The sequence below is a fragment of the Mobula birostris genome, chromosome 14, assembly GCF_030028105.1.
Source record: "Mobula birostris isolate sMobBir1 chromosome 14, sMobBir1.hap1, whole genome shotgun sequence".
NCBI classification, from domain to species: domain Eukaryota; kingdom Metazoa; phylum Chordata; class Chondrichthyes; order Myliobatiformes; family Myliobatidae; genus Mobula; species Mobula birostris.
In genome coordinates this window covers 22,379,637-22,398,747 of record NC_092383.1, presented here as the reverse complement: position 1 = coordinate 22,398,747, position 19,111 = coordinate 22,379,637, and the positions used below count along the sequence as shown (strand labels likewise).

Here is a 19,111-nt window from a genome sequence, read left to right as displayed (position 1 = left end):
TGTGGTTAATTAATTCTACATCATCACCTTTTGTTGGCCTATCCAAGCTCAGTTTATTGATCAAACATATATTATACAAATTTAGCTAAACATGTTGCAACCAGTTTTTGACTGCACTTTACACCTGCTTCATTTTGCCGGAATATCCAGCCGACATGTTCGTCTCGCTGCTTTGCCTCGCTGCGATGGAAACCTGGGGGTTTGTGTTTTTTTTTATCTTTACAAACCCCCTCGATCCCAAACAAGGAGATGGACCAAGGTCTGATTTACATCTTCAGCCCGAGGTTGCGGTGGAGCATCACATTAACCTAACGTTCCCCAAGGAACAAGAGCAAAACAAACTGGTTTCGGTGATATTTTACCCCCGATTTCAAACGTGGGATTAACAATCGTGCATTTGAGAAGAGAATGGATCTGGACAGGGATAACCAGTACGGAGCAGTCTTCGTCCGGTGCGATGCCCTCACTAAAATATCTCGGCTACCGAACAATATCGGGTCAGTTTTAATGTGTTTCTGGTGATCCTGTCCGCATTCTGCATCTAATGTATAACAATGAAGCAAGCTAAAAATAAAATAAACATGGGGAAAATGCACCCTGAGTGTTAGATGGAGAATTTGCTGCGAGTGCGATGTGTGTTTGTGAGAGGGAGGAGGGGCGGAAAAGCCGCTGTAATGGGCAGCTTGGACCCAGCGCTGCTTTAAGCAGGAGGCTGTGATGTGATTTGATTTGATTTCCACCCCCACCCCCCGGCTCTTTCTCTCCAGTTTGTGTTGACATGGGGAACCCGGAAGCAAACGCCAATCTCCAATTGGCTGCTCGACGTCAGGGCGGCTTGCAGAGGAGTGCGCAGACGGTGAGTGCGCACCGCTCGCGGCAGGAGACGGGAGGGAGAGTAGTGGTGGAGGGGGAGGTGGTGTTGGTGATAGTGGTGGTGGGAGGGGGGAATGTAGTCGAAAGGAAGGGAGGGAGGGAGGGAGGGGGGTGGAGGATGGGGGAGGGTTGCGGCAGCGGCAGCGACGGCTCGGGGGGCCAAAGACAAGCGAAGTGTGGACCAAACACACACAGTGAAGATATGGCTGCAGAGGCGGCGAGGGACCGGAGCGGGCTGGCACCGCGGCTACTGGCGTTCTAAGCAACGAATTTACCAACAACAAAAAAATAGAATTGGTGGGAGGGAGGAACGGGAGGGGAGCCTTACAGCAAAGCAAGAAAGAGAAGAAAGTCGGGGCAAAAGTCTTGGGGTTGCTGGGGGGGGAACAATAGACCAACTCGGGAGTAATAAATGAATGAATGAAATGCAAAGTACAAGTGACCACCTTGATGTGGAGATCTCCCAGGGACACGCCAGATAGATGTCTGGTGTAAAACCGTGCGCCAACCATGAATGCTCAGCTGACGATGGAGAACCTGGGCGATTTGCATGGGGTGCCTCATGAACCGGTGCAGCCGGGAGACCTGCTGAGTAGCCCCAGCCCGCACAGCCGCTCGATCGGCCATCGGAATCTGCCGGTACACGCTCGCTCCATGGTGTCCAGCATGGCTTCGATCCTGGACGGTCCCGGAGACTACCACCGGCCCCCGGACCACGCGCTGGCCGCCCCGCTGCACCCGACCATGACTATGGCTTGCGAGACGGTGCCGGGGATGAGCAGTACGTACACCACGCTGACCCCTCTGCAGCCGCTGCCCCCCATCTCAACCGTGTCCGACAAGTTCCCTCACCACCACCACCATCACCACCAGCGGCTGGCCGGCAACGTGAGCGGCAGCTTCACCTTGATGAGGGACGACAGAGGCTTGACTTCAATGAACAACCTGTACAGCCACTATCACAAGGATATGAGCGGCATGGCTCAGAGCCTTTCCCCGCTCTCCGGCTCCCCTCTCACCAACGGCCTGGGTACCATCCACAACTCCCAGCACGGTCTGCCGCCCTACGGGCACTCTGCACCCATGCCCGCCGACAAGATGCTGACCCCGAACGGATTCGACGGACACCCGGGCATGTTAGGCCGGGCAGAGCAGCACCTGAGCCGGGGGCTCAGCCCTCCCTCCGTGGGCATGGTGCCTATCAACGGTCTGCACCACCACCCCCATGTCCACCCGCACGCACAGGGCCACGGGCAGGTCCTGGGCTCGGCCAGGGGCGAGCAACCGCCCCCTTCCTCCAACGGGTCGCAGGCGGGCGGCGGAGGAGGAGGAGGTGGGGGTGGCGGTGGAGGAGGAGGTGGCGGCGGGTCAAGTCAGCTGGAGGAGATCAACACCAAGGAGGTAGCGCAGAGGATCACCACCGAGCTCAAGCGTTACAGCATCCCGCAAGCCATCTTCGCGCAGCGGGTGCTGTGCCGCTCGCAGGGCACTCTGTCCGACTTGCTGAGGAATCCGAAACCTTGGAGTAAGCTCAAGTCGGGCCGGGAGACCTTCAGGCGCATGTGGAAGTGGCTGCAGGAGCCCGAGTTCCAGCGAATGTCGGCCCTCCGCTTGGCAGGTAAGCAGAGCTCGCCGTTTCATTGGGGTTTATGTTCAGACCTGCGGCCACCCTATGGTGGTCTAAGTAAATGTATAAGACGGGGATATAACACCGTGATCGAGAATCCGATCCTATTTTTTTTTAAAAAAAACGTCAGAATTAGTCCAGTTTGTAACTGGAACTGGCCATACCCCAACCCAGAACAGCCCTCCACCCCGGTCTCTCACTGGTATGGTAGCATTTCCTTTATGTTACAGGCATAGCAGCTACCTGAGCCGGTCTTTCTCTGTCTATCCCGGTTTCTGCTGTCTAGCCCTACAAACTAGATGGTCTCACTGTACCGCAGCCGATTTGTCCCCTGAAGAACGAGACACATCTCGCAAAATGTCACCTCATTTTGTGACTTGGTTACAAAAGGGTTTGGTCCAAATGCCTTTGACACTGAGCCGCTCCCCTTACGGTAACGGTGTGAAGATAAATCGGAATCCAAGAGAGACCGGGGTTTAATCAGCAAAGCCCGTGAAAGTAAATCACTATTGTTTCACGTTCTGGGTTGACATTGAAGCCAAGCGAGATATTAATTGGCGTCATTTCGAGCCCTACAGTTTTATTGAGCATTAGATTTGTAGCGACCGATTTCGAAAGCAAAAGGCGAATCGCTACTTTGGCCAACTTTTTGATTGTATTGTAGTGAATGAGGGAAGTCTGGGGTTGCTCTCTCGGTGTGGCCCTGCGTGAGGTTTTGTTAATTAACTGATAGGTCTCTATTAATTTTTCCCAAGAGAACGAAAGACAGTCAATCTGAGCCAGAGTCAGGAGCAGTGATCCGTTTCACACAGACCCTGACGTGCACTTGCGGGCAATTTTAATGCAGATCTAAGTGCACAAAGGAAGGCCGTTCTTGTATTTTTACATAAATAAGCACGTTTATAGAAAATATGAAAGCGATTAATGCGCATGGTCCCTCCGTATCCCAGCTGTAGATTCTACAGGAAACTTTGTTTTTGGTTTTCAAATGAATTATAATGCCTGGTTATCGTTTATTTGGAAATTGATCACCAAGTATCGCAAAAATCCTAAGATTACACCTAAAGATGTACTTTATTTTGAAAGGAGTAGTCCGGCGTCTTTAAAAAGCGAAGATTTTTCGAATAATATCGAACAATGTTCCGAATTTCTTCTGTATGAAATCAGGTTGGCAGAATATTGTCCTTTAAAATACAGCAGTGAACCCGTGTACATGTATTTAAATGATGTACCCCGAGTTCTTTGTGTTCTATAATTTAAATCCAAATTCAATTTCTATGAGAACATGCGTACGCTTGAGTAAATAACCAGCCAAGAAATCTCCATCGAACGATTGATAACATTCGTATTGTTCGATTTTTAGACGCTGCCTTGAGTGTATTTTTACGACAATTTTGTCGACCTCAGTCTACATTTATTTGCATGGATCGATACTGGAAACAACCACTTGAATTAGAAAATGTTGTAAAATCTTATGGGTGTTATCGGAAGGTAAACGCTGCCAAGGCGGGTTGGCTGATAATGGAACAGGTCACGTCTCCATTTCAGCAGAAAATACCCACACACTGATTTGGATTGCTAATCACTTCTTTAACCACAACTGTTCACTTCACCTTATTAATATGCATATTTCAGTTAACCGTAGCCTTCAAAAGAGGTTGCTGTGTTCGTTCCAGTACCTCTGACATTGCGATTTTTTTCCATTGTCCATTATGTAATAAATGTTTACGTTGATCCATTATATTTATAGCTGCTAAACATAACAACCTGATGGAAAGCTATCTAAACGTGCCCTAACCTGTGATCTATTATTCAGTCAATTCATTTATTATTTATTCTTTCACACTGAACAACTCAGGACCTCGTTTAAACACAAAATGAAAGGAGCATCTGTCTGAACAAATTGTACAATCACCCGCAGAAATGGTTTAAACAAACCAAATTCCATTTCTTTCCTTAATAAATAATTGCCATAAAAAATGCCACAACGGGCAATTGTGTCAGATCTTAGAGGTACTGAGCATGTTTCATGAACTTAAATGCCTTCTTGCTATGTTTTAATCTTTGGGAGAATGAGCACAGTGAATGTTTAAACCTTATTGTGAAGGAGTGATCATTTGCCATTGTTAACACTGACTTTCTCTTTTTCTTGCCAATCTGTATCTGAAGGGCACCAAGTTTCGTTGCTTTATATGGGATATTTATGTTTTTTTTAAAGAAAAGGTCTTGTAAGAAGAGGGCGAAGCAATCCACTAAGTGAAATGCGTAATTCATCCAGTCCCCTTCTTGCTTTGTCGAGCTCGCCTCCAGTGTTTGCCGCTTCCCGCGAATCCCTGGGGGATTTCTAGTACCGAGATTACATTGAACCTCCCGCAAACAGTCTCAAAATTGGTAGTTACATGTAAGGAATATTGAGGTCTTGACACTTCCTGTACCGTCCCCAAATGCAAGCAGAAGATACTAATTGCGAGGGTGACCTCTTTACACTCCACGTTGTTCTTTCTTTGTCGTAGGTAATCTAGATTTACCTATTTTATATACATTTGATTTAATAACTGTCGTTGAACAATTTTTAACAATATACCCTTGTTTAGTATCTTGCATTTTAAAGGAGGGCGATAAGTTCATTAGCACTTGGGTTCACATTTCTATACACAAAATAAACGACCTAATACATATTTTGAACGTGTCGTAATTAATAACTTTGAGGTATTAATTTTCAGACTGGAAGGCAATCTTGGTCCTAGTTTGGGGGGGGGGGCAAAATCAACAAAAAAAAGGCTTTTTTGTGTATTGGTGGTGGTAACAGGTTTCGGAGATGCTGGTAAAGGACTTTAAATGGCCCTGTCAATTGAGAGTAACGCAAGAAGTCGGTAGTTGCTGACAGGTGCGACAATGGCAAAGCAATTAACTCCACGACATACTGTATAGTTTGTTCGAAATTAATTCCTTCCCGACTATATCAATAGCTACATTTTAATCTACATAGGGTGCATTATAATTGCAATGTAGAGATTAAGAATCTCTTGAGAATTTCATTAAGTAGGAAAGTATAAAATGGGGTCATTAATCAAGTATTAGATTAAATAGTAAGAATATAGTGTAAAATATGCCTATTAGTTCAAATAATTAAAACATTCAGAATGCTGGATTGTCTCAGTGTAAAATCACCAACCTTAACAGCGTAGGTTTTTCTTAACATAACATCCCAAATGTGTTTAGTGCGATTCAAATTAACACTGTTTAACAAATCTCAGTAGTTGTACCTCCAAAGGCAAATGAGGGGACCATTGTTACTTATTTCTCCCTGTGAGTTTTGATGTGTTGTACCCAGATATAACTGGGGACGTTAGCACTGGTGGATGAAGGAAATACTCTTAATCCAGACATCTATAGAAATCTGTTGAATTGAAATCAGCAACTGTAGGGAAATGTTATCAACAAGCCAGCGCATGCAAATAGGCTTTTGAATGTGAATATATTGGCATGGTAGTTCTTCTGTTGTGACCTGTGTAACAGTGAGACGAACAAATGTCACGGGTTTAAGGCGTACATTCATTTAAGACTTAATTTGCCAACATTTCTAATTTATAAGAAGAGACATCCATTTCTACAACTGGCTACAACAGTTGTCAGCATTCGCTTTGTCTTTTCGTCGCCCTGCCCCTAAATAGTTGATTCCAAATTACCATTTACGGACACAAGAAGTGTAAAATGTGGTTGGTGTAGACTCCAATAGCGATCAACTCAACCACATTATTTGCCCCAACATTTGGAAGATAAGTTCTTGCCCCAAGATCAAATGACATGTTTCGAGGAATTTTCACAACTGCCGATGTCTTTGCACTTTCGATAATAAAAATGACCATCAGTAATATTGGAAATTCGTTATTCTTTTATTTGCTTCCGGGCCCTAATTAGATGCTGTAAAATATAGTTGAAGGGAGGAAAGGTCATCGCCGTACTTTTAAATGTTAAACTTAAATTGTGAAACAATCATTACACTGTGAATAATTTCCTTGGATTATGTTTTATATGTTTTATGTTGCGTTGCCTGGAAACCAGGAATTATTAATTATTTCGTCTGTCTCTTGTAACAAGGCATTGATATGTTCCAAGAATTATAGGATGTACTTTCCAGAAAGGTCTCTTGTGATTAATTATTTAATTAAAATTCTGACCTAGAAATCCCCTTCTGTGGAAGTGTACAGATGTGCACTTCCCTGCTTTGTCTGAGCCGGTTCCTGGTCTACAGCAGGTTTCTTTGTGTGGTCCGAAGAGCTTCACTTGGACGGGAGCTTTTGGGTTCTCATGAACTTAGTTACATTTGAAAACCACAGTTTGCAACCTACGCTGCACGCTATTTGCTTGTTTGCATAGTAAAGATAAGGGAAGTGATACGAGTTATGGAATATTTTAGGCTAAATGCTTGGGCTCTGGGAAAGTTCTACACCTGTGACATTTCCAGATTTTGCTTGACAGTGTCCTTGTAACCTCATTGATTTATAGCTGCCTAATATCCAACCACATTTGTTTTCTGTTAATGTTTGTCTAAACTGAAGGCATTTACCAGCATTAAAACGATGTTACTGCTATTTGGGCAGTTAACACAATCGCCCATTTAAGGATATTAATGATTTTTTAAAAATATCACGCAGTTTTTGAAATATTTAACCTTCAGTTTTGTGCTCGGAATGCTGGAGCTTAGATTGCTTGTCATGGCGCAGAGAATGACTATAACACACGCAGACTTTTAGCCAATGTTTGTGGGGTCCAGCAATATTACAACCAAAGCGCGCTGTCAAACTAGTGGTTTTGGAATAGAATTACAGTCTATTGTTGGTTCATTCTGTGCCCATTTGTGTAACAATTTCGCCTCGATTAGGTTTCAGTAAATAATTAAAAGCACAATTGATAGCCTTTTTGCACTTACAACGATGACGACAATTGTAATTAATAGTTAAATGATGAAGTTTGAAGTGTTATCTGCCTATATCTAATTTGAGTGAGTGATTGATTTAGGTCAAATGACGTGGGAGCAATTAAAGAGAGGCAAAAGAGGACGCCCTGTGGCAGCAGTGAAATTGGCACAGCTTGCGCTCAAGGCTTTTCAGCGGGAGTTTGTTTTAATTTGCCCCATTATTATTCCGGACACCTTGCTACTGGTTGTGGCCAGAGATACTCGGCGGAAACATCAAGGGCAATTATGTTGACCAGTTTATTCTCAAACTACGAAGAAAACAACAGCAAATTAACAAAGATCTTCCTTCTCAGCCATTCCATGAGCTTGCTATTTTGTTCAGATATTGAGTGATTAAACACGCGTGCTTAGTGGATATGTGTTTGATAAATCCCTGGGATTAAAATGTTCGAGTGGTAAATGGGGGAAACTTTCCGTTTATCCAAATTTATAATCTTTACAAAATAAAATTAATTTCTTGTATAAAAGGTGAGAAATGGCGCATGTCTGCCTTAGTTCTAAAATTATTTTCAAAGATTTTCTTTTCCTTCCATTGTAATCCAAAAAGCAGCAAGGTGGTAGACATACGTGGAGCATTTATGCGTTAAAACTAATCAGAATCTTAAAGATTTTTCTTCGCCGTCGACTTGTTCCAAAGTACGAGTGCGCCATCATCTGGCTGGTTCTCCAGCTTCAGCTCCTCCCGTCAGGAACTGAATAAATATTTACAAGTGTAAGCACCTACGTTTACAGCAGTGGGCAGTGAGATAATTTAGCACAAGGATTCAAAACAAGATGTTGGCTGGGGAAACTGGGCCAATGCATAATTATGGATTACTCAACGTATCTCTGAAAGCCAATCCCGTGATGATTTCAAAACGAGTTTGTCAAAGTTACAGTCGGCAGAGGTTAAATGCGATTTCGTTGTCTATTTTGAAAACAATGTGTGGAAATGGAGATTAAGTGGATTATTGCTTTAACTATAATGTAGACTTCAATGCCACGGAGTGTTTACTTTTACAACCGAAGATTGCTTTTTAAAAGGATTACAATAGACAGCAGCGCAAGCATTCCTAACTCAAGATCTCTGCGAGACTTCGCGGTGGAGATTGCGTTCAGCACCGCGGACAGATCCCTGGCTTTTTTTTCCCTTGGCGCTCTAATGCCCCACTATTGTTTTTGAAAGTTCACATCCTATTTAAAACAACGACCTTAACTTGCAGTTTTGATCGATATTCCCTTCTTCCCTCCTAGTTTATTTACATGATAAATGACAACTGACAGCTCTATCTTTATCTTGGGCTGCAGGTTAGGAGTCTCTCCGCGTGGAATGAGTCTTTTACCTCCCGAGATGAGACTGTTGACCTCTGCTGAAGCATATTTCATTGGACAACCACAGCTCAATTTTGTATTGTAGTCATTGACAACCGAAAGCTTTTAATTAAGTAATGTGGATTTTAAAGAAAAAATAATGCAACCAAAACGAAAGTGAGTTCCTTCTTGATTATGGTGTTTACAAGCAAGGCACAGAGGTTGAAATCGAAGGAAATCTTCATCAATTTGAAAAGATCTCTGCATTGTAACTGAGCGAACTGCTTATTGTGGGATTTAAATGTTCACTAAATTTTGTTTCGGTGCAATATATGTACAAAGAGAATTTAAGATTAAGGTGGTTGGTACAATTGGCACATTTCAGAGAACGATAAAGTAAAATTTAATTTAGCTGACAAGTTAATAGTACTCTTTTTAAGCCGTTGATCTCAAATTGCAGGAAGTAATTGTGTTTATCAAGTCAATCTAGAATTCGCCTCTGCTGCTTTAGCTTACTTTCAGAGTAGTCGCAGTTAGTTAGTTAGTTAGAACTGCGCCATCTATTGATTCATAGTTGAACTTCATCTCGCTGTTTTAAGGAATCTAATAATAAACTTTCCGTATCTTAATCGGCTCTGGTCAGTTAGTTTATTTCACCATACAACAAAAAAAAAATTCTATCCACCCTCAAATCAAATTCCGGCGTCCGTTTGTTTTTACACATAAAGGGAGCCAGATTGGGAGACAAAATGATGCCAGGTACAGGGCACCCACAACCTGGCAGCTTTACTCGAGAGAGTTGGGCGAATTCCTGGATAGGGAGAGAACCGAAGAAGTGGACGTGGACTTGGAGGCAGATGGTTCTAGACAAGGTAACGCAGAAATCACTGCAGAGTTACGCATCAAAATGAGTTGGTTGGCCTGATATGGCATGTATTCCTCGTTAAATTTTTAATGTATCATCTCATATTGAGAGTATTTTGATTTGGGCACGTGTATAAAGCTATTTAAATGTTGCTCCGGAGACCTCGTTGGGCGGTGACTTGCGTGTAGTCAATAATCCCAATCACACGCAAGTGGTTACATTTAAATTGTTGTCAGTAATCGACCCGAAATTGACAAATAGCTGCTTGTGAATGAGTTTTCCAATCGTTAAACGACTAATTGGGATCTTATTAGAAAACTAAGAAAGTCTGGACTAAATAATGCAGCCCGATCTTTCTTTTTTAGATAGTTGTATCCGTTTCTCACCTTGGCGTTGTGTGGGATTTTCTCCGGCGTTGAGCGGGTATCGATTAAATATTGTGTCTTTGTCTTTCAGCGTGCAAAAGAAAAGAGCAGGAGCACGGTAAAGAGAGGGGCGCCGCGCCCAAGAAACCTCGGCTGGTGTTCACTGATGTTCAGCGAAGAACTCTACACGCAATATTCAAAGAAAACAAGCGTCCGTCCAAAGAATTGCAAATAACCATTTCCCAGCAGCTGGGCTTGGAGCTAAGCACCGTCAGCAATTTCTTTATGAACGCGCGGCGGAGGAGTTTGGATAAGTGGCAGGATGACGGCACCTCCAATCCAGTCAACTCATCTTCCTCATCAAGCACTTGTACCAAAGCATGAAGGAGAACCCCGGACTAATCCTCGGTGGAATAGCTTTAAAATCAATGACCAGGACCTCCAGGCAGCAGGTCTAATTAATGAACTCAAAGACAATATAATATTTATATGTCCAACGAAACCAAAGACTTAATTGACCTGCATTAGGACTCCGTTCTACAACACTTTATTATGACTTTTGCAAAAAAAAAAGAATGAATCCACTGGCCGTACACCTTCATCGTCCAGCATTGTTCAGTGTGTGTGGCTGTAAAGTCGTTGGAAGCATCGTCATGAAAAGAACATTATGTCAAACATTGACCCATTTCACTTCCTCGGGCATACCACCAAGGTGTATGTTGTAGAGATACCAGTGCACGTGCCAGTGGCCAGAAAACTTTGCAAGGGGCTGGTCTGTGGGTTGTGCTCAGGCACGACCCTTACGATTGTGGAGTCGTTCTGTGTACATTTGGAATGTGATTGAATTCGAGCTCTTTGCCGGTTGAATGCGAAAGCTCCAATTCTGGGCACAGTTCAACGCTGTAAGAGCTCTTCTGTCACCTCACACTAGTGCATTCTCTTTGTACCACAGGCCGAGGAAATGCAACAGCTAACGACCAAAAAAAATACTCATTCTATTTCACCAAACCCAGTACTGTAGATGAAAATTCTGTTGGATAACAAAGAGCGGGATAAATGACAGGGAGATTTCGTCAGAAGCACAAATATTAGTTGTACTAGGAGCTTCGTTCATCTACAATGAAATACGCCACTTACACTTTTCTATTCTAGTATGTTTTGCACACCAAATTAATAATATGGCATTATATTGGCTTTATATGTTGCAGACGTGGTAGTAACTAGAATCCATGAGCTAACACACATTTGATCCCTGTTCTTTGCTATCCACACTGCTGCAGAGGCAAAAAAAAAGGCAACAAAGGATACTTCCATTTGGGGTTAGGATTGTCAAATATTACTAATGGAATGAATACTGCACTGACCACAGTAATGAATACCGCAGCCTTTTCAGTGTCAGAAACACCAGCCTGTACTTACAAGCAACAGCAATATTAAATTCGCCTAGGTTTAACACAAGATTCCATGATACAGAGCCCTACAAACCACTGCGGCTCGCCCTATATGTTTGAGGGTAAATTTATTAAACTCCCTTAATACCATGCAAGGAATATTCTAAAACACGGTGGTTTACAAAATGAATATTGTAACACAGTTAGTAAAAGATAGTCACCCCACCTTATATGTTAGAAAAATAATAACTTACTAGGTTTGTTACATCTATTTAGATAATCAACTCCAAAATGAAAATTTAAAACAAAGTCCCTTTCATTAAACGTATATTATGGAGTATTCCGTGTTATGTAAATTATTGGTCGACATAACAATCTCCAAAATTTATAGATTCTTGTCCCTTATGGAAGTATATCTACACATAATGGTCTGCACGGACCGGGAGAGGTAAAGCGTATAACCCTGGGAAGTCAGTACAGTAGAAGCATTATTTTCCCCTAAGTTACCATTACCAAATGCTGACAGTAAAGCCATCTAGTTGGATGCACCAATGAAAAGGGAGGCACTTTACTGCTCGGTGCTGTTAACACCAAGAGTTGTTATATGATTCAGGTTAGTTTTCCATAGTGAAACCGAACAGAGGTCGAACTCTGTTCAATACAGATCTGGGCTACTGAACGGTATGTTTCAGGTTTTAGTCAAGATGTTCTTGACAGAATGCAACACTTCAGTCACCCAGTTGCAGTTACGTATTACCCTTTGTGCTTTAAAAATTCTGCTAAAGAACCAAAGATAACTCTTTATTCAGGAACATTGCACTTGTCAGCGAGCTACAATGCAAAACTAGTTTTAATTAAATCGATCAATTGTATTAGTATCCATCTTCGGGATAGCTTCTCACACATATTACAATGCTCTCGGATGAAGTGGGTCAAGGTATCAGCAAGATACTTGGAGAAAGATCTCATGGGGCCTATGACACGACACATAGATGTCTTATGATTGAACAACTATACCTATGGCGGGAAGTAGATTTGCTCGAGAAAAATAAATCAGTCGCAGAGGAATGTAGAAGAGGAACGGCCTCTTGCAGTTTAATTAGATTTAACAAACGTACTACTCGCTGTGGTGTTTTATTCTGCTACAACCCTTTCATGGCATTTCTGATAAAAGTCAATAATACTAGACTTGCATAAATAATGATCGAGGATTAAATATATTTATTCATTGCAACAAGTCAAATGACTCCATTAAAATAATTTCTTTACCTCAAGTCTAACTTAATATGCAAGCAAATCCATTACTTTATACTATTTTTTATTTTGCTCAGTGGTGTTTTTTTACAGAAGTACTGTCAAATAAGAATCACGCGATGTGAATATATAACATGCGGCAATAGTCAGAACAGGAAATGGTGTGGGTGGGCGGGTATGCTGCATTATATAAGGAATTCATACTGCTTTCATTTCGTGAAAGGAAAAAGCCAAAAATATTTTACTTTAGCAAAGATTTCTCTTCGTAGGAAACACCTACCTTTTTGAAACAGATAAATTCCTGGAGAATTTCTTCTGAAAAGCTAAGTGCTTATTTGTGGGAATAATTGATTTTTAAAATAGACATCACAATTGTGAAAATATTTGGAGACTCGAATTTAGTCAGACTTGAAGTAATTTCTCTGACTGCTGTTTGTGCACCAGTCACTCACCCCAGAAGTTATGGAGTTAGGAAATATATATTTCTGTCAGATATTGCTTTCGTAAATTTACACGCCTTGAGTGACTTTTTAACTACTGTTAATTCCCGCTATAGACTTCAATTTTATAAACGCCCTTTCCCATTCACGCGTCCCTTTCAACCCCACAATGACCAAAGGCAACTGTCTAGCTTTATTTTTGTTAAAGGAGGCTCCTCGCACAAAGAGAATGAACTAGTGATTTTTCAAAGGTGACATTTAGCCAGGTGCGTTCATACGCAGGAGGCCATTGTGACGGATAATAATCCGGATTTTTAACAATATTCTGGCCTTGTGTTTCTTGTGGTGTGGTTAGCTTTACGATACATTTGGTAATCATTTACTATTATTAAGACAAAGAAGCAAAGGTAAAATAGCTGCTTCCACGTGTAAAAATGTGTAAAGATCGACTATTTATAGTGTGAACCAAAGACGCTACCTCACTCGATTTCCATTCGTGATTTTAATCACATTGATGATACCAAAGAATACCAAAGATTTTTTCTTGCACGGCCTTCGTGAGTGGGCTACTCGGCGTTCTTTCCTTAAACCCTCAACTGTCACTCAGTGTGAAGTTTTCTTCATAAAAGCTATAGGCAAACATATTGCAAAATTTGTAAAATCATAGGACGAGTGCCTTGCTTGAACCAAAGTGTTAAACCGCTGTTGACCTCTTCTCACCTTACTCTTGAATACCTCAGCCTCTAGAAAGGCCACTACTTAAAAAAAGGAATAACTTTTCACCGTGGTGCTTTGCATGCAACCATGCAATGAAACTTTCTTTGATACCAAAGGATATTTCCACTTTTTGCTGACTACCAAAGCTCTTTTTTGCGTCCTAGAGTATTCACACAACGCAGGCCGTGCATTCCTTATCAATTTCTCAAGATACCTCATAGTAATAAATCTTTAGGGTTATGTTGTATAGAGAGTCTATGTGATATGGCAGAACTTAATAGTTTGATAATTGTTAACGTTACTTCAAAGCTTTATAATTATTTATTTTGTAGATTTGGCAGAACTCTGATGGGCTCGAGGAAGAAGTATTTTGCAGACGAGGTGGTAGTGCAGGGTTGGTTGCTGTTGGTTCTGAGAAGAAACCTAAACTTTCTGTTAAATTAAACTAGGTCTTTGTGTTATATTAAAAATAGTCTTTTCACAGGGTAAGCCATTCTCTGCTAAAGTGTGTGTAAGTATTTCTTGCAAAAATGTTCGTGTGCTGTGATTTATTTTAATTCACTTTGTCTTATGTGAATATTTGTTTTGATTCTTGTATTAATTTATGTATCTGTACATCTTTAAAATAGTGTACATAGTGGGTTCCTAAAGCAACCGAAACTATCTGATAACAATCTTCAGGTAATGAGTTCTGTTCTCGTGTCCCGAGAAAGCTGATGGGGGGAGGGGGGGCGTAAAGCTGTAGAAATGCAAAGTCCAATATCATCCGAAGTCTTGTAGCAGGCACTTCAAGTGTTACAAACACTACCAGATCCCAACAAATCAAAATGGCAAAAAAAAAGATTCCATTATCACTAAAGTTATCACTTCGTCACTTGTTCGATTTGTTTAGTCTCTTTTTGTGTGTTTTTTTTTAATATGTACTAATGAAGGGTCTTTCCTCGGGGAAGACCGTAGTTCCAAAGAATTTTAAATTTGTTTAATGTTTAAAGCACTGGTATTTGTGAAGACGAAGCATTGTTTTAATGTGTCATTCGCACGGGCAAAGAAAGCAGAGGCCGAAGAACTTTACGGGCAACCTAACCTGACGCTTGAAACCATCATCCCACTTTAAGTTCCGTATTCCAGGACGCGATCGTTAGTTAAATAGTGCATTTGAAATCTATTTCCCAAAATCGCCAAGAGTTCCTGAAGTTATTTGCCCGTGAGGTAGCATTGTAGGAACGGTGGCGATCCTATTGTGGATATAATGCGGAAAGTTAATACCCGACCTTAGAAATACTGAAGTACAGTTTTGAAACCGTGATTTATGTTATTTAATAAAGTTGTATTTGACGCACTTACCAGCATTTTAACGTGCATCTATCTGTCTTTTAAACCAAGAACTTCTCTCTGGTAGTCTTGTTTCACGGAAACATGCTTATTTAACTAGGATAACTAGTGGTGTTAGACTCTGGAGTCTGAGATCATCCAACTCAACCCCTCTGATTAATGGAGAATATTTAACCAGATGTTGGAAACCCTTTCCTTTCAGTATGGCAATTCTATCAATCATGGTTGGATGTTCCCATTACTCCGCTGATTGTTCCGAGACGTTAGACCAATAATAAACTGAAACTGTGCGGGATTGGTGATTTTGATATAGACAACTTCTAACCGTGCAATACGCAGCACAATTTAAAACTGCACTAATAAACTAAGCTGTAAGCTATTGCCAGATACATCGTTTGAATGGATGTTACCGACCTATGTTGGAACGCGAGTTTATCGATCAAATATGAAAAGCAGCTGATGGAGTTGCATTCATAATTTTCCAATAATAATAACAAATAGCAACTAATAACAGGTCTCTCCAACACGTAACAGCAAACGTTGGTGGTTCATTGCAGACTAGATTTTAGAATAAGGGGGTGGATCTCATTGAAGCCTATTGAATAATGAAAGGCATAGATAGAGTGGATGTGGAGAGGATGTTTCCCATAGTGGGGGGAGTCTAGGACCAGAAGGCACAACCTCAGAATAGAAGAACGACCTTTTAGAACAGGGGTTTCCAACTTGGGGTCCATGGACCCCCTTGCTTAATGATGTTGTTCCCTGGCATAGAAAAGGTTAGAAACCCCTGCTTTAGAACATAGATGAGGAGGAAATTCTTTAGCCAGAGGGCCATGGATCTGTAGAATTCACTGCCACAGATAGCTGTGGAGGCCAAGTCATTGGGTATATGTAAAGCGGAAGTTGTTAAGTTTTTGATCAGTAAGGATGTCAAAGGTTATGGGGAGAAGGCAGGGAAAGGGATAATATATCAACCATGATGGGATAGGGAGAAGACTCAATGGGCTGAATGGCCTAATTCTGCCCCTATGTCTTATGGTCTTAAATTCAACTGTGCTTCTTGTCATCAATAATGCACACTTTCAAGTTTATTGTTCCTTGATTCGAGAAAGGTTAATTGGACAGCATTTTTGCACTTCCGCTTTCAAGTTAGATTGCCTTGGAGTTAATACCTAAAAGAGAGCGCCTAAGACAATCAACAGGTGAAGGGTGCATAGTTAATAGTATCTCTTCCAAGAGCCAGGGGGAGTTCTTCCATAGCAATGAAATCAGAAAAGCTTTAAAAAAAGGTTTTGATATAAGACAATTTGCTGACATTTTGCAAATTAGAAAGCGGTAGTAGTTTATGCGTTTGCATCTGCATTTCCAACTAAGTGATTCTTGTATATGATTACAGTTTATTGCTGATATTTTGTCAATCTTTCTCTTAGTCAAGCGCTTCTTATGTATTTTTGTGCTAGCTGCGAGTGTAATGCAATAGGCATTATTCTGGTTTGTTTCTAAGTATCTTTCCTGTACTGCGTTAAGAAAATTTAATTTAGTTTTGAAGCTTTGCTAATGTTCTCACTATATGCCGTGCAATATCATCTGCTGTGTTTGCTAAGCAAAAAAAGCAAGTGATGATGTCATCATGCTTTTTCAGTGTTAAAATGTTTCAGCGTTTATGTAGTCACAAAAATGTAGTAAATAAAATGTTGGATTTTCCTGCACTTTAAATGTATATAGTCTTTTGTTTTTTTAAATCTTTGAATCTTTGAACCCTTACAATTAGCTTCTGGTCAGACCCTAGCATTCTGGGCTCTGTGGTAGCATGGTGGTTGTCGCACAGTTCCAGTGATCTGGGTTTAATCCTGACCTCTAGTGCTTCTATATTCACACTGAGACTATGTGGGTTTAACCTTGGTGTGCCTAACAGAGACGCATGGATTGGTAGGCTAATTGGTGACTATAAATTGCCCCTTATATGTCGATAAGTATGAGGAGAGTCGATAGGAATGTATGTGAAATAAAATGGTATTGGTATAAATGCATGATTAGTGGTTGGCACATACATAGTGGCCAGAAGGTCCTATCTATGTGTTGTATGTCTCTATGTCTCTTAATAATGTAATGGATAAATGTCTGTCTCTGAAGAACTGAGGCCAAGAGCTAAGCTAACACCAGTACAATAGTATTGAGGTGCTGTTTTTGAGTTGGGACACATTCCTGAAGCCACACCCATTTGCTAAGGTAGGAACAAAAATTCCATGCCATTATTCAAACAAAAGGAGAGAGATTGTCCTCCAGGTCCAAGTTACATTTGCCCAGTGAAATAGATTATCTGATGAACATCAGATTACTGTTTGTGGCATTCTGCTGTGTTTATGTTGGCACCTTTGAACATTGCAACATTTATCATATTTGTATTAATTTCTCTGACTGGGTGGTGTTCTAAATTCGTGAATGCGTTTTGGAGTTCATGACATCAATCTCACTAAAATCTGTCCACTTCCCTCGAGCATTTTTCCGGGCAAAAACCTGGACAAAATATCTTTGGTTTTTTGGTGACTTTTCATTTGTTCTGTTATTTCATTCAGAAACATCAAAGTCAGCCCTAGACCCATCCACAAGATCATAAAGTATATCCCTCCAAAAATATTATGAACTGCTAAAAGAGTAAGTATTCTCAGAAACATTTTAGACATTCACAGAAACTAACAATCTCAAAAAATCTTCAGAAAGGTTTTTAAAATTCCAAATTAGTAAAGTTCTATAAAGATTTTAAGATGTCTGGAAATACTTGGAAAGTGTTTTTGAATTATTATGCCAATGGAAATATTTTAAGAAGTTTCTTCAATAAGTTATTGGAAATATTATCAGGATTATATTTAAATGAACAAGCTTTTCGATGGTTGTTAGCACAAATGGTGCATTTCACTGTCTGATTCAATGTGCATGTGATAAATAAATCTGAATCTGGACTTTACCACATATTTTGAAAGAATTCACACCACTTTATAAAGCTATTAAGTGGTTGTTTAAAATGTTTTCCAATTAATGCTCTATTTAAAATCTACCACCATGTCTTGCACTACTATTCTTCATGATCTTCCAATGGAATCTCTTCAACCGTAGGAAAACACACCTTACGACTCCAGAGTGCCAGTGCAAATTCTTCAGCTAAGTTAATTTAGTTAGTAGTGGGAAATAGCCCAAGTTCACATTATTTATATTACAAATTAATTTTGCTGCACTAACAGAAGGCAATGTGGAATCAAAGGACATGAGCAAATTATTCCAGAATCCCAGAATTCTAAATCTAAAAGTAGAAGATAAAGTTCCTGGTTAAGGATCAGACATTGAAGATTGAGATTAGGAGGACTTCATCCCTGTAAGTGGGTTGTAAAACATTGCAATCTATTTATTTATTTATTTATTTGTTTGTTTATTTAGCGATAAATCACGGAACAGATCCTTCCGGCCCTTCAAGCCACACTTCCAGTAACCCCTGATTTATCCCTAGAACAAATTATAATGACCAATTAACATCCTAACCAGTATGTGTTTGGACCGTGGGAGGAAACTGAAGCACCCGGAGGTAACCCACATATTCCACGGGGAGGAAATACAAACTCCTCACAGAGGATTCAGGGATTGGATTCTAAACTCCGTTGCCCCAAGCTGTATTACATCACCATGGTGCCCAATTGTCCGATCCTGAGTTATTCAATGTCAAGATCTATACAGAAATCAAGCTTTCAGGTGATTTCTTTTTAAGTTGCAGATGGTGGTTATCCAAATTAAAACAAAAGATAAGAAGTGCTGGAAACCCTTAGCAAGTCAAGGAGAATCTGCGGTAAGAGAAACAGAGTTAATGTCAGAAGGGGCATAGACAAAGAACAGATTAGTTTCAAATTGTGAATTAGTTTTTAATTTAAGAGGGAAGGATGGATCGAACAAATTGAGTACCTCTGATAAGTCCAAGGTTGCTAAAGGT

The 19,111-nt window shown here is 40.8% G+C and overlaps 1 protein-coding gene across 3 annotated transcripts; it reads left to right on the top strand.

The window, feature by feature from the left end:
• The first annotated feature begins 1,383 nt into the window (after positions 1-1,383).
• onecut1 (one cut homeobox 1) lies at positions 1,384-10,385 on the top strand. 3 transcript variants are annotated; one of them, XM_072277710.1, is made up of 3 exons: positions 1,384-2,188; positions 2,228-2,491; positions 10,093-10,385. In XM_072277710.1, exons 1-3 carry the CDS (start codon positions 1,384-1,386, stop codon positions 10,383-10,385), a joined length of 1,362 nt encoding a protein of 453 aa, XP_072133811.1. The 3 variants fall into 3 exon arrangements, with proteins under 3 accessions (XP_072133811.1, XP_072133809.1, XP_072133810.1); XM_072277708.1 differs by adding an exon at positions 9,500-9,643 and having other exon boundaries at positions 1,384-2,491; XM_072277709.1 differs by having other exon boundaries at positions 1,384-2,491.
• Positions 10,386-19,111: the final 8,726 nt, after the last annotated feature.